Source organism: Lithobates pipiens, unplaced genomic scaffold (genome assembly GCF_037356315.1).
Source record: "Lithobates pipiens isolate NorthernLeopardFrog02 unplaced genomic scaffold, aLitPip1_a1.2 Scaffold_23, whole genome shotgun sequence".
Taxonomy (NCBI): Eukaryota; Metazoa; Chordata; class Amphibia; order Anura; family Ranidae; genus Lithobates; species Lithobates pipiens.
Window position 1 is genome coordinate 286892833 of NW_027507785.1, and position 25170 is coordinate 286918002.

Here is a 25170-nt window from a genome sequence, read left to right on the forward strand (position 1 = left end):
GACATTTATGGTCAAATGCTCTGCCCATAGGCTATAGAAGAATTCTAATGTTGGTTGACTCGTAATAATAATTAATAAATATAATAATTACTAGTGTCATACAACATTAGAATTCTACTATAGCTTACAGGCAGAACATTCGACCGGAAATGTACGATTGCGGCGTTGTACAATTTAGCTGCTCCGTCAAATCTTCTTAGAACATTCGACAGACACCATCAGCCTTCAATGACAGATTCGACCTTAATTATTTTGGATTTTCGGACGAATGCATTTTTTAACAAAACAAAATAAATAAAAACTAATTTTGGGAGTAACTAAATAAATTTGTTTTTCAGATGAAAACGAAATTCCGAAACAAAATATTTCAGTGTGCACATGTCTAATAACCCCAGCTGCTCTGTGAAGCCCTCAGGTTTGTTAGAGAACCTTAGTAAACAAACAGCATCATGAAGGTCAAGGAACACACCAGACAGGTCAGGGATAAAGTTGTGGAGATGTTTAAAGCAGGGCTAGGTTATGAAAAAAATAAAATAAAAAATATGACGAGTTTTGAACATCTCATGGAGCACTGTTCAATCCATCATCCGAAAATGGAAAGGATATGGGGCACAACTGCAGCAGGGACAGGGAAGCTGGTGAGAGTTAATGGGAAGATGGATGGAGCCAAATACAGGGCAATCTTGGAAGAAAAACGGTAAGAGTCTGCAAAAGACCTGAGACTGGGGCGGTGGTTCACCTTCCAGCAGGAGAAGGACCCTAAACATACAGCCAGAGCTACAATGGAATGGTTTAGATCAAATTATATTCCCCTGTTGGAATGGCCCAGTCAAAGTCCAGACCTAAATCCAATTGAGAATCTGTGACAAGGCTTGAAAACTGCTGTTCACAGACGCTCTCCATCCAATCTGACAGAGCTTGAACTATTTTGCAAAGAAGAATGGGCAAAAATTTCATTCTGGATGTGCAAAGCTGGTAGAGACATACCCAAAAAGTCGTGCAGCTGTAATTGCAGCAAAAGGTGGTTCTACACAGTATTGACTTGGGGGGTAAATACAAATGCACACCACAAGTTTTGCATATTTTTAAAAAATTTACAAAACATTTTTGTAAAAAATGTAGAAACTGGTGCACTTATCCGATCTAGGTGGCGGGCTGTGGTGTCCTCCAGCATGGTCCTCCCACCGTGCATGCAGGCAGCGGCTCTGGTGTCTGCTCCTCCATCAGCTTCCTCAGCCATGTGTCTCCTCTCTCGTCCGCCTAAGCGTTAGGCATCCAATAGGATTGCCTGACGCATTTGCCAATCAGGAAACAGGTCTCACGAGCCACCTCCTGATTGGCAGGGAAGAACTTTAGTATGAAAATAGCAAAAATGAATTAGCTATTGTCACACAACTGGTTGGGCGCCCCAAGCCCACCCTTTTTGAAGCCTATTAGAGCCTCTGGCTTTAATCACATGCTTAAATAAATAAAACCCACCCCACATTGGAATCCATAGTCCGGCAGCCTGATATGTAGATCAGGAGGCCGGATGCATGGAAAGGGGTGGCGGCGCTCATGCACCATCTATAGATGCGCTGCCACTGATCATTTTACTTCCACTTCACAATTATGTGCCACTTTGTGTTGGTCTATCATAAAATTCCAATAAAATACATTTACATGACAAAATGTGTAAAATTTCAAGAGGTATGAATACTTTAAGGCAGTGTAGTTGCTTTTCCCCTATGTTTCTGTTATCGTGCATCATTAGATTTATGTCTATATCAAAGTATATTTTAATTTATTGATTTAAAGTGGAACCTGTAGCCACCTATAAAATGCCACAGGGCAATGCTGCCCATGGGTGGACAGTGGTTGATAGACTAATATGATTGCTGTAAGATCTAGTCTTCAAAACTAAGCATGTTGGGCTGTTAAAAGTGTTTTTCTTTGGTAATAAAGGTTACAGTTATTTTCCAGGATCTATTTTTTTTTTCCTTACTTTTTATTTTATTTTTTATTTAGGTACACATTTGGGATATATGGATCTTGAAGCGGCATTAAACCCAAAAACAAATACCGTATATACTCGAGTATAAGCCGAGATTTTCAGCCTCTTTTTTGAGGCTGAAAGTGCCCCCTCGGCTTATACTCGAGTCACCGCTGTCTGACTGCTCGATCAGCGTATCGAGCAGACAGACGGCGGACATTAAAATTCAAAAGCCGCGCCTCCTTCTCCGCCTCCGCCTGTGATAGGCGGAACACTGAATTTCCCAGCAGTCAGTGTTCCGCCTATCACGGACATCCGTTCATTCTCATACTACGGACGAGTATGAGAGGATGTCCGTGATAGGCGGAACACAGGCTGCTGGGAAATTGAGTGTTCCGCCTATCACAGGCGGAGGACGGAGGCGCAGCTTTTGAATCGTAGAATGGCCGCCGAGAAGAGCGGCGATCCATCGGCACGACACGGGACGGAGGAGGCACGGGACGGAGGAGGCACGGGACAGAGGAGGCACGGGACAGAGGAGGCACGGGACAGAGGAGGCACGGGACAGAGGAGGCACGGGACAGAGGAGGCTCGGGACGACGGCGGCTCGGGACGGAGGCTTGGGACACAGGTAGGCTGGACACACACACAAGGCTGCACGGACACACACACACACACACACACACACACACACACACACACACAGGGATGGATGGATGGATGGATGGATACACACACACACACACACAGGGATGGATGGATGGATGAATACACACACACACACACACACACACACACACACAGGGATGGATGGATACACACACAGGGATGGATGGACGGACACACAGGGATGGATGGATGGATGGATGGATGGACACACACACAGGGATGGATGGACGGACACACACACAGGGATGGACGGACACACAGGGATGGACAGCCATGTCTCACCCTCGGCTTATACACGAGTCAATAAGTTTTCCAGTTTTTTGGGGGTAAATTGGGGGCCTCGGCTTATATTCGGGTCGGCCTATACTCGAGTATATACGGTATATATTTTTTTAAACTTACCAATCCTTAGATTCAGCGGCTGACTTTGTTTTCTTCTTTAAGCTCCCCACTTTATTTTATCCAGTGATCCAGCCAATAACACACTTCCTGTCTTAGCCCTTGTACACACGGTCAGAGATTCCGACAACCAAATCCGTCGGAGTAATTCCGACGGATTAATACCGGAAGAGGTCCAGAAGTGATGTTGCATACACGAGGTCGGACTAAGTTGTCGGAAAATCCAATTGTACTTAACGTGATGACGTTATTGCCTTACAACGGGACTACATTCAGGCTAGTAGCCAATAGCTTTGGTCTAGAAATTTGATCTGAGCATGCGTGGCACTTTGTCCTTCGGAGTAGGCTACACATGATCGGAGTATGTCCGATAGGAGCATTTTGTCGGAAAATTTTACCGGCAAGTTGGAAAAGTTGGTCCGTCGGATATTCCGACGAAAACAGTCTGATGCAGACCACACAAAGTCGGAATATCTGACAAAACGGTCCGATAGGACACATTCTGTCGGAATCTCCGACCGTGTGTACAAGGGCTTAGGGTATCTGCATTCTGGATGAAGTAGTCAAGCAGACACCTTTGGACAGCAGCATTGTCAGTCTGGGGGGGGGGGGGGGGGGGGGGGGGGGGCTAGTGTTCGACTTTCAGATCTAGATGGGTTTGGGCTTGACTAACAAACTGAAACTGAACTCCAGCTAACACTGTATGCAGTTACAGCAACAGTTTTCTCTTTTTTGGATAAAGGTTTTACATAAATTATTACACAGGATTTATATAGCGCCAACAGCACTTTACAATATAAAGGAGGACAGTACAATTGCAATACCGTTCAATACAAAAGGAATAGGAGGGCCCTGTTCATGGAGCTTACAATCTAAAAGGTAGGGGAAGGTGGTACAAAAGGTAATAGCTGCAGGGGTGATCTGATGGAGGTGACTTGGTACAGTTCTTAGGGGAGGTGGGGTAGGTTTCCCTGAATAAGTGAGTTTTCAGGGATCGCCTAAAGGTGGACAGGGTAGCAGCTGACCAGACATACTGGAGCAAGGAGTTCCAGAGGATGGGAGAGGCTCTGAAAAAGTCCTGGAGGTGAGCATGAGAGAAGATAACAAGGGAGCTACAGAGCAGGAGGTCTTGAGAGGAGTGGAGAGGACGGTTTGGGCGATATCAGCAGATGAGATTGGTGATGTAGCTGGGGGCGATGTTGTGGATGGCCTTGTATGTTGTAGTTCACATTCTAAATTTTATATGATGGAGTAGGGAAAGCCAGAGAAGAGATTGGCAGAAAGGAGCAGCAGTCACGGATCGTTTAGTAAGGTGTGTTAGTCTAGCAGCATCATTCATAATACACTGAAGGGGGGGTTAGCCTGTGTAACAGTAGGCCAGTGAGGAGGGAGCTGCAGTTGTCAAGACAGGAAATAACCAAGGAGTGAATAAGTTGTAATGTGGTTTCATTAGTCAAGAAGGTGCAAATTCTGGAAATGTTGCAGAACTTAAGGCAGCAAGATGTAGCCAGCGATTGAATGTGGGGGCTGAAGGACAGGTCAGAATCTAGGATTACACCCAGCTCCCTGGTATGTGTGAAAGGATTGATGGTTGTGCCATTGAACTCAATGGTAAAGTCGGTCACCGAGAGGAGAGGAGAGGAGGAAATATTACAAGCAAAAATACAGGAAAAGGGGAAATGGGAAAGCAAGTTAACCACTAGTGAACGATCATATATAATGACTAAAAATAGATCATTCACCCCTTAGGGCATTGTTGCCGTAACCTATAGGCATATGGAGAAAAAAAGAGGAAGGGGATAGCCCGATAGAACTGGGCTACTAAGGGGGTTACCTATTAGCAACAATAGATAGATCAAATTGATTAATATAATTATTTTAACCAATCATTTTAATTAGATTCAAAATTAATATTATTTACAAAAAGTGCAATTCAGAAAAACGAGCCTACATGATCAGACATTGCTTAAATTGCTACAGACAAGTTGAACACACAGGGCATACATAAAACAAAGACACAAATATTACAAGCTCAGTTTTAGAAAGAGTGAGTTTGAGGAAGTGGTATGACATCCATACTGATATGTCACTCATATAAGAATTTTTTATATTGAGAAGATTGAGGGGATGTGTTAAGGAGTTGAGAGATTGGTCTGGATGTTAGCATAGAGGTGGCATTGGAAGCCTTGTGAGGTTATCAACTGGTATAGAGAGAATAGGAGGGGCCCAAGGATGGAGCCTTGGGGTACCCCAACAGAAGAAGGAGGAAGAGGAGAGGAGAGGATATGTTTGTGTTGTATGTGATGCTGAAAAGGCACTGAGATAGGTAGAAGGAGAACCAGGAAAGAGCAGAGTCACAATGGAGTGGAGTTTATCAAGGAACAGTGGGTTGTCAACTGTGTCAAAAGTAGCAGAAAGGTCCAAGAATATGAGTTTGGAGTACTGGCCATTTGTTTTAGCAGTTAGTAGGTCTTTGGTGAGTTTTAATAGGGTAGTTTCAGTGGAATGTTGTGGGCGGAAGCTTGACTGTAGGGGATCAAGAAGGTTGTTGTGAGGCAGCAACTCTTATGGCTGTGAACAAGGGGTTCAATAAGATTGGAGACAAATGGAAGCAGGGAGATGGGTCTTAAAGTATTCAAACAGGTGGGGTCCAGTGAGGGTTTTTTGTTTTGTTTTTAAGTATGGGGGTAACCAGTGCATATTTGAACGGGGAGGGAAAGGTGCCAGAAGAGAGGGCATAGGTGAAGATGTGGGTTAGAGAGTTTAGGATTGAGCAGGAAAGTGGTTGCAATAATTGTGCGGGGACAGGGTCCAAGGACGGGTGGTGAGGTGCACTATGGAAAGGAGTTTGGCAATTTCCTTGGTGGTAACAAGGCTAAAAAGGAGGAAAGTATTGAGTGTGGTGTGGGCATCTCATTGCAAATGCTGTTAATTTTATTTTTTAAATGATTGGCAATTCCCTGGGCAGTAACCAAGTTGGTGAGTGGAGGCAGTAGGGGGGTGAAGTAAGGAATTAAAGGTAGAAAACAGTTGATGAGGTTTGAAGAGGATTTTGATGAGAGCTGTGTAGTAGGTTTGTTTAGCAGTGTTGAGGCAGGAGTTGCATTTGAGAAGGGCAAATTTGTAGAGGGTGAAGTCTTGCAGACTTCTGGTGTCGTCTGTTTACCAGGGTTGTAGAAGGTGAGGCTTAGCCCTGCATGTAGAGAGAAGAGCGAGTGTGTCCAGGGAGGATGACAGTATGTTGTTGTAGACAGAAGTGGCCAGGTCTGGGCAGGATAGGGGTGCAATTTTATCATAAATAAATACAAGTAGCCATTGTAAATGCCCTGTCAGTGTAAAATGATTTGTCTGGACAGCTTGGTCTGTAAAGAAAATCGAACAATAAAACAACCTTTTGGTTTCATCATGTGAAAATAAAGGGAAAGAAGCATATACCACATCTTAGCCCCTGTATACATGGTCGGAGATTTCCACAACCAAATCCGTCGGATTTTCCCCTTCGGATTTTGTCTGTCGGATCTTGTCCGAAACTGTTGCATATACACGGTCGGACAAAGTTGGTGAAAAATCCGATCTTTCAGAACGTGATGACGTAATTTCGTTACAATGGGACTACATTCAGGCTAGTAGCCAATAGCTTTGATGTAGGAATTTGATCTGAGCATGCGCGGCACTTGGTCCTATCAAAATTCTCTACAAATGATCGGAGTATGTCCGATTGGCCCAGTTGGTCTGGAAATATTTCCAACATGTTGGAAAATTGGGTCCGACGCATATTCCGACAAAATCAGTCCGATGCATACCACACACAGTCGGATTATCCGACGACACGGTCCGATAGGACACATTCCGACGGATTCTCAGACCGTGTGTACAAGGGCTAAAAGTTGGTAAGCTGCAATTAATAGTTTTTTTGGGGTTTATACCACTTTATCGGGTGTAAAATCCCATGTCTGTGGGAAAATGAGAGGTTGTCAATGGCTGCACTGGTCTAAGCCACAGCAGATTATGAACACAGTGGGCTGCCCTCTGTGGCTTCAAATTGAAAAGCAAAAAGCTTCAGGATCCATAGGTAACAAGTCAATTTTCACAGCTAGCATTATAAATATACTTTAGATAGAGCTTTACTGGGGGAACATTACAGATCAGTATTAAAAACAGAACACAATACCCTTTCTTACATTCCATTCAAAGCCTCCAACCGCCAAGCCTCCTGATGCTCCAGAGCTTGCCATTCCAACAAACAAAGTGCTGCCGACATTGCTGGACATGAGTGAGGCTCCAATCTGCAAAAGAGATGAATATCAGGCCTGAAAATCCATACCAAGACAACGAGCAAAATCAGCCAGGGTATAGCTAATATTTTTTTTAAACACTGCATCTGTGCCAAATATCACTAATTTTACCCTATTCAGCAAGCGTTTCCCAGGGTGATTTAGTATCATTGCATGATTCTGTACAACACCATGCTGTTTTTCTTAAAACTACAGTACTGATCAGATGCTTGAGACCTGCCAAATCAGATTGGGGGCTACTGAAGGATTTAGCTTGAGAGCTGTAAAAGATGAACGCCAGGCTGAAAATTTAGTGGGATTCATTTCAAAAACATTTTAAGTAATAGTAATATTTTGACTGGATGGACATGATTAGGCGAGTCTGCACAAAACTAAACCTCTCCTCTACAAGAAAAAAAAAAAAAAAAAAAAAAGGCTTCAAACAGTATAATGTATTAGACCATAGCACCAACTTCCGTCAAAATAAGCAGTGTGGGGTTATCAAGGACTAAACACCATGCCCAGTCTTGTTCTATGTAACCCCAGCATCTGTGCTTTTATAGTCAATTATGTATAAAACTTCAAAACATTTTTAATCGGGCTTCAGTTTGTAGGCAGGAGGTAGCACCCTTTTAGAAAGTCCACTCTCCTAAAGATGTTAGTTGGTGGAGTATTGTGCTGTTATATTCTGGTGTGGGTGGGGCCTTGTTCAGAAGGTAGATTTGGAGCTGGGAAGAGTGGTAGGCCTGCTGGGCCTAGGGTCAGGGAACAGATTCCATTTGTGGACCCACTGCTGGGGACTCCTAAAGAACATTTGGGAAGATAGCTGGACTTTCGACGTTCAGGTTGGTGGCACTGAAGTTTTCAGCAGTGTAGTTGGAGTTGAGAAGTTGATGTGCCAAACTTGTGATATTGCCTTTAGTGTTCTACAGTAAATCCTTAAAACATCATTCTGTTTGAAAATAAGCTTCCTGATGATGCATATTATGTGCGAAATGCATTGAGGCTAGTTGTGACCCCCACTAAAATCGAGGCTTGCACCACACGCCGTCTTCTTGGTGCGGAACAGTGAACAGAAGCTGTTTGTTGGAACGCTGGATAGACTTTGTGTCTGTCTAATGTCACAATCAAATGTGAGTGAACAAACTTGATATTTTAAGATTAATAATATGTGGAATGTTGCGCGATGATGGCCATTTATTTTACATGAGTATCTAAGAGTGGTCTCTGGTGGAGGTACATGAAGGAACATCTCTGTATCTGCTGGACAAATTTCTGATCTACCTGTATAGAGGATCAACAGAATCAGGCATTAACCATGCTTTTTAATCACTGCTTTCTGGTGAGTGTAAACTTTGGAAGGTGGTGGTGAATCAAGAGTGTTTTGGACCGTTAACACTACTAAAACCTAGATCTGGCACTTGGGATCAATTTATAAAGGACTATCACTGGGACTTTTTGCATTTAAAATCACTTTGTACACACATGTAATTGGTGTTGGAGATTGAGTATAAATGATTGTATTGGAGCAGGCTGATGTGAGCACCACATTTGTTGTATTGAGGTTGAAGTAGCTATCTATAAGCACATATTGATTATTGATGGACATATTGGTTATTTATTAAGCACATTTATGTGAGCACTGTTTTTGTATTAGGACACTTTCACACTGGGCCGGGTGGTGTCAGCGGTAAAGCGATGCTATTTTTAGCATCGTTTCAGCAGAGCTTTTGGGTCACTAGTGGGGTGCTTTAAAGGGTTAAAAGCACCACTATCAAAGCACTTACTATATGTTCTACACCATGTCAATGACAACAGTGCAGCTGGTACTGGATGCTCTGGGTTCCTCTGCTCACCCCTCCACTCAGCTGAGTAGGAAGGGGAGGTGGAAGGCCATTAACCCTGCAGACTCATGCAGTGTAACAGTTCTCATCCTTTACACCAAGTCCAATCTGGTGAGGGTATATATAGACATGCGCGATTCGTTGCTAAATTAAATTCAGACACAATTTTGGTTATTCGGATGTATTAGATTTCAACTAATCAAAAATTAATTAAGTAATGAATCATCCAAATTCAAAAATGAATTAGAAAATAAGATTTTAATTTGAAATGAAAGCATTGCAATAAATACAGCAAGGTATACAAGTGAAATAAGATGATTCCTACTTAGTCTGCTTTATAGAAAATAGAATAAAATAAAAAGAATAGAATGGAACATAACAGAACTGAAAATAAAGGAATAGAATAGAATAGAAAAATAAAAGAATAGAATATTTTCTATACTATTAAGCAGCCCAAGTAGGAATCAACACCTTATTTAATTTGTATACCTTACTGTATTTATTGAAGTAGGTTTTCTTTTTCAAATTCATTTTTGAATGCATTTGTTTTCAAATTCAAATGAAAAAACATGGATTACATCCCAAACATGGGATGGATTAGAACTGGTTTCCGAGATCCCATTTCCTGTCCTGGTAATCGCCGTCTCTAAACAGAAAATCTGAAAAAGCCTTCCCAACTGGTGGGACACAAAAAAAACACACACACATGTGATGCACATTTAGTATAAAAGAATGTATTTCAGCTTTATATTATATAGTAATAATAAATAGGTCCAGACTTTTTACCACCCTAGTCACTCCCACCCAACCTTTTTTATTCTTCTGATGAATCTACCTTCAGCTATGTCTACACAGATACTACGGCTACTCAGCTTGTTGGTCATCATAGATATTTTGTCAAGATGTATTTTTTTACTTCTATACATATCTTTCTGTACATAGTTTAGAATTAAAATACACACTAGAAACATTGAAAAGGAAAAAAAAAGATTTTTAGAAACATCAATATGCTCCATGAGTGCAGATTCACATAGTCTTATTATTCAGATAAGTCTTTGGGTCAGGCCGCAAAGGGCAATAAATAATAGTAACAAAAGTTTGTTGTATGTGTCCTAAAGATTATAAAGTTCATCCCCCATATACTGTATCTGCTATAGATTAAAAGTTAAATTTAATAAACCATTAAAACAAAGTCCAAGTACATAACAAGCATGTATGTAACCTGCCAGTGAGGTACAACACCAAGTCCAAAGGTGTAAGGACTTGCACATGTAATCATCTCCCAGAGCCTGCCAATGCAGTGTTTTAAACTGTTACTTATTGTACAATAATGCAAGCTGTAAAACAGGAAAGTGTATTGTTCATGCTGAAAACAACTTCCGAATTAATATACAGACAGAAACCGATAATCTTTCTATAGGTCACCAAACATGTTCCCTGAGCACTGCTGTTGATTCCAAGACCGCTGTGCTTGGTGTTGAGCAGAGGTTAGCTGGAGGCTAGCACTGCGTATTTTAACTCTTGTTGCAGTGAATAGTAGTGTTAAAAAAAATATTAAATTTAGCAGTTATGCTGCCCAATTTACAGTAATGATTTTTCAAGTCATTCACGCACGTAACAATTCTGTTCTTTACTGTTATTAGTGGCCAGCCATTTTAGAATGTGGTGGGTCTTACTTCTTACCTCAAGACAAGATATGTGACTCCCACTGTGTCAGAAATAGCAGTGTGGTTGTCCCATCCCTAAATATAGACCAAGAAAAACCCCGTGTGGGACTTTAGCAGACCACCGCCACATGCAATGAAGCTGTTAAAATATAGTGTTTATTGATGCAAAAAAGTAAAAACAGATGACTAGCACAATATGTAATACAATACAAGAAAAAAAATCATTGGAACATCACAACAAGACTTGTGTTCTCATGAGGGTAGGACACCCCAAAACCCAACGCATTTCAAGTTTTGCTTGAAAACTTTCACCAGGGGTAGAGAGTAAGATGAGATTCAGTGTAATTAAAGCTTGTGATAGAGCCAATCCAGGATGTGAATGTGTAAAATGCAGCTGCAGCTGGGCCCCAGAGATATGGTCCCTAGTAAGTCACTCCCAGGAAATTGGTGCGCCCCTCCATAAAGTATACACATGGATGTGAATTCTGAATTAAGAATCCACCACCTCCCAGTGATTTGTAGGGGGTAAAGTAAAACTCCCACCAACGTGGATCCGAAGTCCCCTGTTTGTTAGTATCCCTAGTTGAAATGGGCTGCATTTGATCAAGACGTCACGCTCTACAGGACCTCTTTTCTGGTATTTTCAGGTGCCTTTGCCATTCAATTCACAGATGGGTTTTTGACCTCCTCTCTCAGCCTACCAGTACAATACCTACCTAAAAACCCATAAAGGGATCAAGGATTGAAATGTCATCAAGGGTGACCAATCTCACCCCAAATGAAGATGAGGCCCTTTTCTCCAACTGTATTTATGGAAGGTTGTGTTTTTCTACCCGTCTCGCAACCTCACCAGTTTTTTTTTTTTCTCTAATCATAAAATTATTTAATGCAACAACTTTACTTTAGATACATACTAAATACAAACTACACTTGGACACAGAAACTGAAGGGAATTTTCTTCCTTTCCCTCAGACATTTATAATTGGAACAGAAGCCCCCTATTGAAGATTGTCACCAGAACAGGAAATAAGTAACAATCGTAACATTTTGGATTTCCCCATCAATCTGACCAAGTGACAATGGTCTCCAGAATATTTAGAGAGGGTGAATCTCCTCAGTTGGCAGCCAGACAGCAATAAAACTTGATAGGGGTTTAACCATTTTCTACTCAAACTAAAAGCAAAACACACACACACACAATATATCATCCTTAATATAACTAGGCCAATAATCCTTATATCTTTACACTTTTTCTGCCAAGCCTATGATGCTGATGGTTCAAGTGTTACCTCAATATCCTTCACAAAACACTTGTGTTGGGCTGTTTGGTTCTTTTTAGTGGTAAAATAAGGAGATATTTTAGCTTGCTTAACCAAGAAACAAAAACAGTTAACATTAAAGCCCACAGTGAAAAGGGAACAGAATACAGATGGATAGACATACCACAAATACTTACGGGCCACCATGTCATAGTCTTTCCAGCAAGGAAATATCCTCCTACAGTTCCACGACTGGCCCGCAGTGATGACTGGAAAAAACAGATTCATTGAAAGCAAAGATTGTATTGAGGAAAACTCCTCTGTATTATTATTGGTACTAATAGCCTGATAATGTGTGACCATAACATGTTATTAAAGCCCAACTTAAGTGACAGAAATAGTTATGCAGTCAGATAGTAAAACTAAAATGGAGATACAAATACAATGTCTAACATGTGGGACTTCAGGACTATAAAGTTATAAAAAGAAGCAGGACTTCAATTTGGCATTCAACTTCAACATTACTACCACGATGTATGGCACAACCTTGTCGAAGTCTTGCTCTTTGTTAATGTCCCACACCCCTGCATGCGATAATTTGTAACTGGCTTTCACTTGAAAATACAAAAAATTACCCTTTTTTTCCCCCTCCTCTATGAAAAGAAGCTTCCAGCCCTCAGTCTGCAATGTCTTGTACTGGCATAGCTAAGGAACAACCACACCCCTCAGAACAAGCTTCTCTCACAGAAATGTAGGGGCTTGTCTGACTGTTAACCAATTTAAGACCAGGTCTTTTCTGACACTTTTTGTTTACAAGTAAAAATCTGTATTTTTCACTAGAATATTACTTAGAACCCCCAAACATTACACTTTTTTATTTTAGCAGAAACCCTAGAGACTAAAATGGCAGTTTACAATTTTTTATGTATTTGCACAACATTTTTTTGAGGGAAAAAAAGAAACTTTAATAAACTGTAATGCAAAAAAACTATTTATAACCAAATTGTTTTGGTAAATTATAAAAGATGTTACGCCGAGTAAAAACATACCAAACCAGGCATAAAAATCGGCAATAGATCCCACACCATAAGCCTCTTTGCCAATGACATAATTTTGATGCTCTACAAGCCAGGTGTATCCCTTCCGTGTGTACATGAAACACTGCTACTCTTTAGCAATGTATCATACTACAAGGTTAACGAAACAAAATCTTAATACATACTGAACTTAGGAACACCGGAAAGGGGAATGCCAGAAACTAAAACAAAAATTCCCATACACCTGGAAAACAGAGGGCATCAAATACTTGGGCATAAGCCTTACCCCTAGAACAGAAGACCTGCTAGCTGCAAACTAAACACCCTGTCTGAACTCTATGGAGAACAAATTATCTAGTATTGCCCACAATGAGTTGTCGTGGCTTGGGAGATTAGCGGCCGATACAAATTCTCCCACAGCTGCTATATCTGTTTAGGACTATGCCGATTCCACTTCCCAACTCATACTTTCGCTCCATGCAATCTATTATTAACAAATTCTTGTGGAAAGGTAAAAGAGCGAGGTGTGCCTTCAGCAGATTGATCAAGCATAAGAAAGCGGGGGGAGTGGTCATGTCCAAATACAGGATTACCATTTTGCAGCTATCCTGGCTCAGCTCCAACATTGGCTGAGAGAGGACTCTAACACCCTATGGAAGGACATTGAAAGTACACAAATTCCAGAAGGGAATCTTAGATACTTCATACAAACCGTTCAACATAACCAATCACTCCACAAGACATTGTTACCCCCAATACTTGCATCAGTCAGAGCATGGACACACATGTGCAGAGGTCGGGAGTGGAGTGGCACGAAAACACAGCTGAAATTCCCAATATCTGCACTAACACATAATACCTGACCTTAACCTATCCAAATGGAGTGATAGAGGAATAAATTGGTTAAGTGACATAATAGATGGACAACAAGTTAAACAATTTGCCAACCTGCAGCACGAGTACCAGCTACTGAATACAGAGATCTATAAACACTTACAAATAGTACACTTGGTAAAAAAGTCACCCTCATCTCACCATAGAGCTACCAACAAAACGGACACAATTCTATCAAGTAAATTCAGATAAGAGCAAAGCACATCACGTATCTACTCAATTCTTCAAGAAAAAAAAAACACATGTCCACATCTATGTTGGCATGGGAGCAAGATATAGGGATAGAATATACACCATCACATTGGGAGCAATCACTAAGACTACTGCACTCCTCCACCAAAAGCACCAATTTAGGGGAAATGCAGCAAAAGATTTTACTTAGATGGTACCTAAACCCCCATCGCATTGCAAAAATATTCCCAGGTACCTCCTCGAATTGCTGCAGAGACTGTGGACAGACGGGAACACCAATCCACATACTATGGCCATGCCCTAATCTAAGATCACTATGGTACTGGGTAGAAGGGTTAATGACAGAAATTATAGGTACTCCTTGGAAGCTCTCTCCAGGGATGGCACTCCTATCCTTGGAATTATATTCTATACCAGCACCCTACAGGGTTGTGGTGTCCCATATTTTACTTGCCACCAGACTGACTATACTGAGACACTGGAGGGAAGCGACCACTCCGACACTCACAGAAGTGATACAACTCATACACACCAATGGCTCATTTGAGGTACTACATGCATCGGCAGCAGGGAATTATAGCAGAGTTAAAAAAACTCTGGGATCCTTGGAATGATTGGTATAGGAATAGAGCCCCACAGAAATAGAAATAGAAGTATTGAGAATGAGTAATCTTGTATCACAAGGGACTAAATGTGAAAAACCTTCACTGTTTTTATTTTTTATTTTTTTTTCTGTTATTCTCTGTTAGTTTATTTTCATTTTGTTTCAGTTATAAAGTTACATGCCGTTGCACAATGCAACACCATCTGTGCACATGTAGTTTTGTGCCATAGTGCACAGAAGGGCATTACGGTGAGACTAATCAAGCTACTGGTTGAATTCCCATGGTGGCAATTGAGAAGATCACTGGAGGGGATTTATTTGAGCCTTGTGCCGTTGTCATTGGGCAAATGTGCCGCCTCTCACCAAATAATTATAATTATAATTTGGACACTGGAGGCAGGCACAAAATAGAAAGTGTTTACAACAAATCAAGGAACAAATAAATATAAAGACTTAAGATGAGGATATTGTTATATTCTACTGTATGAATTGTATATGTTTAATTGTTTACTAAAATCAATAAAAAACTATTGTTGAAAAAAAAAAAAAACATACCAAACATGTCACGCTTTAAAATTGCACACACTCGTGGAATGGCGCCAAAATTTGATACTTAAAAATCTGCATAGGCAATACCTACTTTTTTTTTTTTTTTTTTTTACAGGTTACCAGTTTAGCATTACAAAAGGGGTCTAGAGCCATAATTATTGCTCTCGCTATAATATTCATGGCAATACCTTGCATGTGTGGTATGAACACCATTTACTTATGCATGTGCAAACTACATATGCGTTTGCCTTTGAGCGTGAGCACAGGAGAAAAACGCGCTGTACTTTTAAAAAAAATATATTTTTATACTGTCCCTTTAATTTTTTATAATTTTATATATTTTTAATGCTATCACAAGAAATGTAAACATCCCTTGTGATGATAAAGCAGTATAGGTCCTCTTTATGGAAACATCTGTGGTCTACAAGACCCCGGATCTCTTCTCTACCTTTGAAAGCATCAGATAAAAAAAAAAAAAACACACCACACACAACATTGATTTGATGCTGATGCCGAGATTGGTTCTCAGACACCAAAAGGGCCCATTGGAGCCTGCTGAGGAAACACACCGTTGGGAATTTGTTGGCATTGGGAGCTTCTTGCCTGGAGATGGAGTTTGTACTATTTTTATTTCTGTAATTTGGGATCAATTCCTTTGGGTAAACCCCCCCCCCCCCCCCCCCACCTCCTTTTTCTTTTTTTCCTTTCAATGGGGGAATGTTTGAGTACTAAAGCATTTTTAAAAACTGAATTTTTGCAGCACTGAGCCCTTTCACCATCAATTGTACAAGGACTTTGTATTATATCAAGAGAATTTTGTTTTACACTTTATACCATTAAGAACAATTGTATTTTATTAAATGTGCATATGTTTACGATTTTATTTATTTGCATTTTTTTTTTGTGTAATTTGCACTTATTTGTGATTTCCCATTTTCTTTATTGCACTTATTCACTAATGTATACATTTAAAGGGACAGCGCACCTTTTTACATTTAGATTAGTTATTGTCTTAGCCTTTGTACACACGGTCGGATATTCCGACAACAAAATCCGTCGGATTTTGTCCGACGGATTTTGTCTGAAACTTGTGTTGCATACACACGGTCGGACAATTTGTCGGAAAATTCGATCGTTCAGAACCTGGTGACGTTATTTCGTTATGACGGGACTACGTTCAGGCTAGTAGCCAATAGCTTTGGTCTAGTAATTTGATCTGAGCATGCGTGCCACTTTGTCCGATCGGAATTCTCTACAAATGATAGGACAAAGTCCCATTGGACCATGTTGTCGGAAAGTTTTATAGCCCAGCTCTAAAACTTTGTCTGTCGGATATGCCGACGCAAACAGTCCAATGGAGCCCACATACGGTCGGATTATCCGATAGCACGGTCCAATCGGACATTTTCAAGGGCTTAGTGTATGGGTGGCATGAGCTGCAGCATTCCATTATATCATCTGGTTTAAGACCCCTTTCACACTGGGGCGCATTGCAGGCGCTACAGCACTAAAAATAGCGCATGCAAAGCGTCCTGAAACAGCCGCTGCTGTGTCTCCAGTGTGAAAGCCCCGAGGACTTTCACACTGGAGCGGTGCGTTGGCAGGATGGTAAAAAAAGTCCTGCTAGCAGCATCTTTGGAGCGGTGTATACACCACTCCTACAATGCTCCTGCCCATTGAAATCAATGGGGCAGCACGGCTATACCGCTGGCAAAGCGCTACTGTAGCAGCGCTTTGCAGTGGTTTTAACCCTCTCGGCCCTGGTAGCAGCCAAATACGCCCCGCTAAAATGGTGGTTAAGCGGAGCTAAAAATAGCGCCGCTACCGCCCCAGTGTGAAGGGGCCTAAAGCTGAGCGCAAGATTTTTTTCCTAGTATTAGTATTGTTAACATTGCAGTTAATGCTTATAAAAAAAAAATACATACATTTAATTACTAATGGTGTGCTGTTCCTTTAAATTTGTGAACTGTAGTGCCCCGTACACACGAAAGTGTTGGCTGTGAGCCTGTTGGCTGAAAGTATGCTCCATCGAACATTTGTTGGTGGATTTTCTGCCAACAAATGTTGGCTAGCAGGTTCTCAAATTTTCCGCCAACAAAACGTTGTCGGAATTTCTGATCGTGTGTACACAAGTCCGACGCACAAAAGCTCACGCATGCTCGGAATCAAGCAGAAGGAGCCGCGCTGGCTATTAAACTTCCTTTTTCTCAGCTCGTCGTACATATTGTACGTTACTATGTTCCCAGGTTCGTAATTGTTGGCCAACATCTGTGTGACCATGTGTATGCAAGACAAGTTTGAGCCAACAACCTTCAAACAAAAATACACGGTTTTGTTGGTGGAAAGTCCGATCGTGTGTACGAGGCATTATTTTAGTTTATCTTATCCCTTCCAAGATTTGGGTTGCAGTATACTACAGTATAAATAATAATTAGCACAAGGATTGTGCACGTGCGGTGGAGGTATAGATGTTATACTTCCCATATATGGGGATTTGTTTCACCATCACAGAATAGTTTGAATATTATTTTGGTCTTTTTGATTTTTTTGTGTTTTGGTTATGGTTTTTGTGTTTAGCTCTTTATTGAAATAAGTGATGAACCCAGTGAATTTATCTATGGTAATTAACATAAGTAGTGTATAGTCACATTTGGTTGGATCAAGGATATAAGGAAAAAAAAAAACCTTTTTTGGTTTAATCACAATAATAGGGATATAATATTAAACACGGGTGCAATATATATATATATATATATATATATATATATATATATATAGCCCTTAGGGATAATAAATGGTTAAGGCAGGTTCGGATTTAATACCAGTCTGAGGTAGCGCCAGCAGCCCACAACAATCATTATTTTAGCTTATCTTATCCCTTCCAAGATTTGGGTTGCAGCAGTTCTATACCAGACCAGCGCAAAGATATATTTATAGTTTATAATAATTAATGCTTTTATGCACAGTTTATTGCTGACCAATTTATGTGTTGACCCCAGTCTAGTTGTACAGAATGCAGTTCTAATTTACCTTGGCATAGTGATTATACGGTCTAGCAGACTGTGTCTCAACCTACATTCTGCCTGTTCATTTATGCTCAAACCACCATTCATTCTAACCTGTACCAATACATTGAGTTAATTTACCATTAAACGGTTTTGTGGGATTCACCCGGGCAGTCCGGGTTTTAAATCATGTGCCCAAAACCACTTTAAAACAGTGCTGATCGACCAGCAAAATTCTAGCACATACTTCCCAACTTTCTGAAACAATGAGGAGCACCTTTTGGCACACAGCGTGTAGACAAAGGACGTGTCCCCGTCACGGCCTCACTTACACAGACAATAAAGACCTAATATGCAGAAAATTGAATAAACCATACAAGTGTTTTTTTTTTACCTTTATATCGGCTTTTCAAAATACTAAATTTAGTAATATAGGAGGTTGGATAAAAGGTTTAGTGCAACATAACACTTTTGCTAGTCAACTAGTACATTATACATAAAGATGTAAACAATAGTCCAAAAAGAGGGACAGCTGAGGCTGCATGAGAAACAGAGAGACTTGTTCTCAAATGAGGGACAATTGGGAGCTAGGTCTACACTTACGGGATAAACGATGACTTACCCATATTCCAACCAACAGGACAAAAACAAAGTAGACAACAAGCACCACAATGTCTGCTGTCCCAAACGTCGGGTTCCGGGGCCCCAGCGATGGAGTCTCTGTACTGTTGTCCATCTGCTCAGAGAAGTGGCTATGGAACAGTGAAGAAGAAGAATCAATTAAACTTTTCTTTTCCAATACAGTGTTAATGACTAACAAGGTTTATCAATGTACAAATGGGCAGATTTCATAAGATTATCATGTGTGCCGGCTGGCATCTACAGACTAGGACTACAGAGTTCTGGAACGGTCACTTAAAGTGGTTGTAAACCCATGGGGGGGGGGGGGGGGAGTAACCTGCAAGGCAAAGGCATAATGAGCTAGTGTGCATAGCATACTAGCTCACTATGTATAACTTACCTGAGAACGAAGCCCCTGAAGCGGTCCTCCATCTTCATGTCTGCCGCTGCCATGGATCCTGGAGTAACTTCCAGGTCTCGTTGCTCCAGTACTGTGATTCGCCAGAGCAGCGATGACATCACTCCCGCGGAAGCACACGGGAGTCGGCACAGGCGGCATATCACCGCGATCTGCGGCCTGCCCAGTGCACCTGCGCGCCCCTGTCTACGGGTAAATACCTCCTAAACTGTATAGGTTTAGGAGATATTTCTTGGACCTGCAGGTAAGCTTTAATCTAGGCTTACCTGTAGGTCAAAGTGGTTTGTAAGGGTTTACAACCACTTTAAGGCTTTGCTAGTCCTTCTTACCACTGCTCTGAAAAGCACTCGGTTTCCCAGGTGGCGTCTGGGAGACGCCACGTTTCTCAGTAAGACCCATTTCACACCCGAGGCGCTTTTCAGATGTTTTAGCGCTAAAAATAACGCCTGTAAAGCATCTCTCATGCCTCCCCAGTGTGAGAGCCCGAGTGCTTTCACACTGGAGCGGTGCGCTTGCGGGACAGGAAAACAAAGTCCTGCAAAGTCCTGCAAGCCGCATCTTTGGGAGCGGTGTATACACTGCACGCAAAACACCCTGCCCATTGAAATGAATGAGCAGTGATGCCAAAGCTCCTGGAAAGGACTTCGGCAGTGCCACAACACGGGCACTTTTAACCCTTTCTTTGGCTGCTAGTGAGATGCTTTTAACCCCTGCTAGTGCCAAAAAACGCAGCTGAAACTACGGTAAAGCGCCACAAAAACTAGTGGTGCTTTACTGCTGATGGACCCCCTCCCCAGTTTGAAAGTAGCCTAAGTGCCTGTATTAACCCTTAACCACTTCACCTCCGAAAGATTTAACCCCTCTCCCCCCCCTTCCTGACCAGACAATTTTTTGCGATACGGCACTACGTTAGTTTAACTGACAATTGGATGGTCGTGCAACACTGTACCAAAATAAATTTGATGTCCTTTTTTTCCCCCACACAAATAGAGCTTTGGAATTTGTAATTATTTTCTTTTTTTACTAGTAATGGCAGCAATCAGCACTTTTAGCGGGGCTACAATATTGCAATGGACACTGGCACATTTTGGGATCGGTGACACCAATATAATGATCAGTGCTAAAAATATGCACTGTCTCTGTACTGACACTAGCTTAGGGTTGCCACCTGTCCAGGATTCACCTGAACAGTCCGGGTTTTGAATCATGCGTCCGGGTTTCAGTCTGTCTGAAACCCGGACACATTATTCAGAATGGGCTGTGGCTCCCCAAGTAACTGAGATATTTACACAAAACTTTGTTCCCACCTGGGAGCTGCAGGTCGCTGTCTGGGGGCAGGAGGGGGGCGGTGGTGATGTCAGCAAGAGTAGTTTGGTTACACCCACTGTTCCCGGTATCCCAGGTCTTTTATAATTCTATAGTGTATACTACGGGGGGGGGGGGGGTAGTGTTTGGGTTTGGCTTGAAGAAAATGTGGCAACCCTACACTGGCAGGGAAGGGGTTAACATCGGGAGTGATCAGAGGGTTAACTGTGAGCATAGCTGGAGTTTTCTTACTGTGGGGGAGGTGCTTTTACTAAAGGAAGGCATGTATCTGTGTTAGAGGATCCACGGGATCAATGCCTTCCTTACTGACAGAGCAGCAATCTGCCTTGTTTACATAGGTAGATCGTCATTCTGCCAGTGTACTGAACGACCAGCAGGTGCCGGAGGACATCAGGTCTGTGGGACCCGTTGATCAGCTCCCGTTGTGTAGAATCACAGTGGGAGTGAGCCCCCTGGTGGCGGGCACTTACGCCCTATACCCAGAAGTGCAGGACTACTTATTTATATGTGATACTGCTCAGCGTGGACGCCCTATAGCAGAAAAATTGCTATAGGGCAGTCGGCAAGTGGTTAAAGTAGAACTAAAGACTAACCTTTTTTTTTTACTTTTTATTGTGTAAGGAAAGGTTATAACCCTTGTCAGACTCTCTTCTGCTTTGTGTGTCCCAATCGGGGTGTATTCCCTTCACTTCCTCTCCCATAGCCAAAACAGGAAGTGAGAAAAAATCCAAATCCCTCCAAAGTGAGGGAATCCCTGGTTGTCACCAGAACTAGTGTCTCTATTGAAAAATTTCCCCTCCATTCCTGTTTTTGTGACAACCCAAAATTTGGGATTTTTTCCATTCTCAGTGATAATGGCAAAAAAGGAGAAATAGAGAGGGTGAATCTCCCAACCAGGGGCACAGACAGCAATAAAAACCTGACAGGGGCTCTAATCCTTCTCCACTCTGTCCAAATCTTAGAAAATGCGGTCTTTAGTTATGCCTATCGCACATGGGAGTACAAAATGCCACTTTTTTTACCGATTTGAACACAGGTGCACCTATGGAACAATGGGCACAGCTATGTAATGATCAGTAATAGAACGATGAGTACAGAGCCATAAAACTAAAATAGAATATTGCACTTGTAGCACCCTGGGGTTTAGTCAGGGAGCTCCTCACCAACGTCCTTGTCAGGAGTAGCTACTGTAGGTAGTTACTAGGGACCCATTGACTTCTCCCTAAGTTTGGCCTGGTTGTACTTTCCTCTTCTACCACAAGGTGGCAGGGCACTTGGAGGCATTAGATTGAGAAGGACAAGGTCAGGTTATGGTTTTATGGGGTATCTCAGCCAATGGGCAGGGGTTTTGTTGGATCCCTTGGCCTTCTGGGAGAGCCTATATATATATATTCAGGTGATCCAGGTTTTTTTTGTGTGCCACCCAGACCGCAACGATGGAGCATACAAACGTTTGGATTTTACGCCAACAACCTGGCATCACACAATTCCAGTTGGAAAATCCGAATGTGTGTAGGCTTTTTCAGTCACTTTCTTTGTCACATTACTGTAATATTTTCCCTTCATTTTGGGATCACTTTATATGTATTTTGAGATATAGTAATATGCATGATTACTAAAGACACACTAGTTGAGCGCTTACACTTTACCTTCGACATATTTAAGCCTCATACACACGGTATGATTGTTTGACAACCTTTTGTCAAAAGGGTGTGTGCCAGGATCTTGTCTTGCATACTAATGTTACACAGATTGTCGTGCCACAAACACGAACATAGTGACGTACTACGAGGAATTTCAGCTCTTGAGCGCCATCCTTTGGACCCCTTCTGCTAATTTAGTGTTTGGTGAGCATTGATTCTGAGCATGCGTGTTTGTACTTTCCACTTTTGTGTGACGGATTAGTGTACTGACCATCCAAAAATCTGACTTGGAGCTGTCATTTGACAAAAATGTACTAGCCTGTCATCCAACATTTGTTGGCCGAAAATTGGAAAACAATTGTTGAAAGGAGCGTACTAACTTCGTACAGCAGCCTGTCAAATGACAATCCCCGTACCGTGTGTACGAGGCTTAAGACTAGGGTGCCAATAAAGTTCATGTAAAGGCAGGTGTCCCAATACTTTTGGTAATATAGTGTAGATCTGGCTGTCTTTGCCAGCATGGGAGGCACAGGCTTTCCAGGCATCTATGTACAGGCATTCCCATTTATGTCTAATAGGAGGCAGCGGTTGCATGAATACAACCGCTGAGGGTGCATGTCCCTGAACACAGACATTGTGCGATTAAGCACCCACACCGGTAAGATTGGGAGCCATGTAGCCCCAGCTTTCTAATAGACATGAATGGGACTGCCTGCACAGGAATATACACATAACACCTGTGCATCCCATGCAGATGTTCCGTCAGATTAGGTGACCCATCAGAATTGGTAAGAAGTGACGTTCTGTCACCGCCATCTTGCTACACCCTGCACTCCCCCACAGTAAGGCTACACCAATAACGGGGCAAACTGACATCTTGTGACACCCTACGGAGTTTGCATTTTTGCACAGTTATTTTTAACAGTAAACTGAGCTCATAAGGTGAAATACAGGATTTAGAAATCCGAAGGACTGTTTAGATGTTGAATTTTAAAAGCAGCAGCAAACCTGACGATCTGACAGGTTTGCTAAACTCACAGAACGCCTCTGCTTTTATAATTCAACATGTAAACAGTCCGATGGATTTCCAAATACTGTATTTCACCTTATATACTGTTGAAAATAACTGAAATGAAAAACTCCGGGAGGGTGTAACAAGATGTCTGCTTCCGTTACCATTTCTGACGGGTCACCATATCTGCTAGAACACCGGCAAACATGGCCCTTCCCATAGATTTACATGCAAGTCTGCCCTTGTGAACGAGGTCTAATTGGCAGCTCCATTTAAATTGGCCTGTCTGCATATAGAGGAGAGCAGCAGCTGCATACACTCCCGGGGTTCGATTACTAAAGGTCAATAGCCTGTGGCTTGTGCAACGTGCAGTTGATCCAGAGCTTAGTAAATGAGTTAAAGCTTCACTTTGTATAAGTACCCAATCACATTCAAGCAAAATAAAAATAACCTGCTTTTTTTTTTTCTCGCTTGCACGTGATCGCAAGCGAACAGAGCTTCTGCTCATTTACTAAGCTCTGGAGCAGGTGCACTTAGCAAAGTGCCCAATGTATTCACACCTCCCAACATTTTGACATGGGAACAAGGAACACCTACTAGCAAATGTATGTAGGTATAGGATACGCCCCCTGCCACACCCCCTTAAGGCTGGGTTCACACTGCTGCGGGGGGAGATCCGGATGTGATTCGCACCGCAAATCACATCCGATCTCCGTAGCGATGCGAGTTCAGCCATACAGAGAGTATGGCTGAATTCGCAGCGCTCCCGCAGCAAACTCGCACGGGACCCTTTTTTTGGTCCGCAACAGAATCGGATCGCATGGTGGTTCACACCATGCGATCCGATTCCTGTGCGAGTCGGCAGATCGCACTGCGATATGCGGACGGATCTGGGGGTGTCATTAACATAACATTGACACTCCCAGCCATCCGCATAGGGCAGTGTGAACTGCCGGCGGGAGGTGTGCGATGCGGGAAAACGCCGCGGATTTGCGGCGTTCCCGCATCGCAGCGGTGTGAACCCGGCCTAAAGGAGAATTAACCCCAAAAAAGATTTAATCCACAAGTGCTTTTTTTTTACCACTACTATTCCCCTTTTATATTGCCTTTTCAAATGTACAATGCAGAAATTTAGAATTTGGATGAAAGGTTTAGCACTGGGAAACACTTTTTTGAAAGATAAAAGTGCATTTTATATACATCTATATGGATCAGACCAAAATGAGCGACAAATGGGGGACAGAGGGACATTGCTCCAAATCAGGAACAGTCCCTCAAAATCAGGGACAGTTAGGAGGTATGTGTATTTGCCTTTCCTGAATCATCCCCTATATGCCCAACCTAAGGCAGGCCATACACTGAGCAAATTTCTTTCCTGCAATCACAGACCGTGTTGATGGGGGAATCCCTCCCGCCAAGCCATTGTATTCTCCTAGCAGGGAGGCAGAGAGAGTCCTACCCACCGGGAGAAGACAGTGATGTTTGCCAACGTCTATATCAGCTGCTAGCAATAATCCTATGTAAAATATAGTGGTCATAGTGATCACATTTGTATCAGAGCTGCAGAAGCAGTTTTATGCCTCATGCACATGGGTGGGTTTGCTCATGCAGCGCAAATGCGCTGATTGCGCTGGAGCTACATACAGCCCCCCCATAGACATGAATGGGTAAACACAGCTGTGTATCCCTATTATTATATAGACATAATACCTCGAACAGGCCCTACCTACTTTTATGCTGTGCGGGAAAATTGTCCCCTTGTGCACATAGCCATATCCTAACATT

At 42.2% G+C, this 25170-nt stretch overlaps 1 protein-coding gene across 1 annotated transcript in view; it reads right to left on the minus strand.

The window, feature by feature from the left end:
• LOC143926494 (sodium/glucose cotransporter 4-like) overlaps positions 1 to 19111 on the minus strand; it is a 56022-nt gene extending 36911 nt beyond the window's left edge. Inside the window, exons 1-3 of the mRNA XM_077450283.1 lie at positions 18988 to 19111; positions 12282 to 12353; positions 7222 to 7326 (exon numbers count right to left, since the gene is read on the minus strand). Coding sequence (XP_077306409.1) covers positions 7222 to 7326; positions 12282 to 12353; positions 18988 to 19101 — 291 coding nt within the window. The 5' untranslated portion in view covers positions 19102 to 19111. The remainder of the gene's footprint in view (positions 1 to 7221; positions 7327 to 12281; positions 12354 to 18987) is intronic.
• Between the last annotated feature and the right edge of the window lie 6059 nt (positions 19112 to 25170).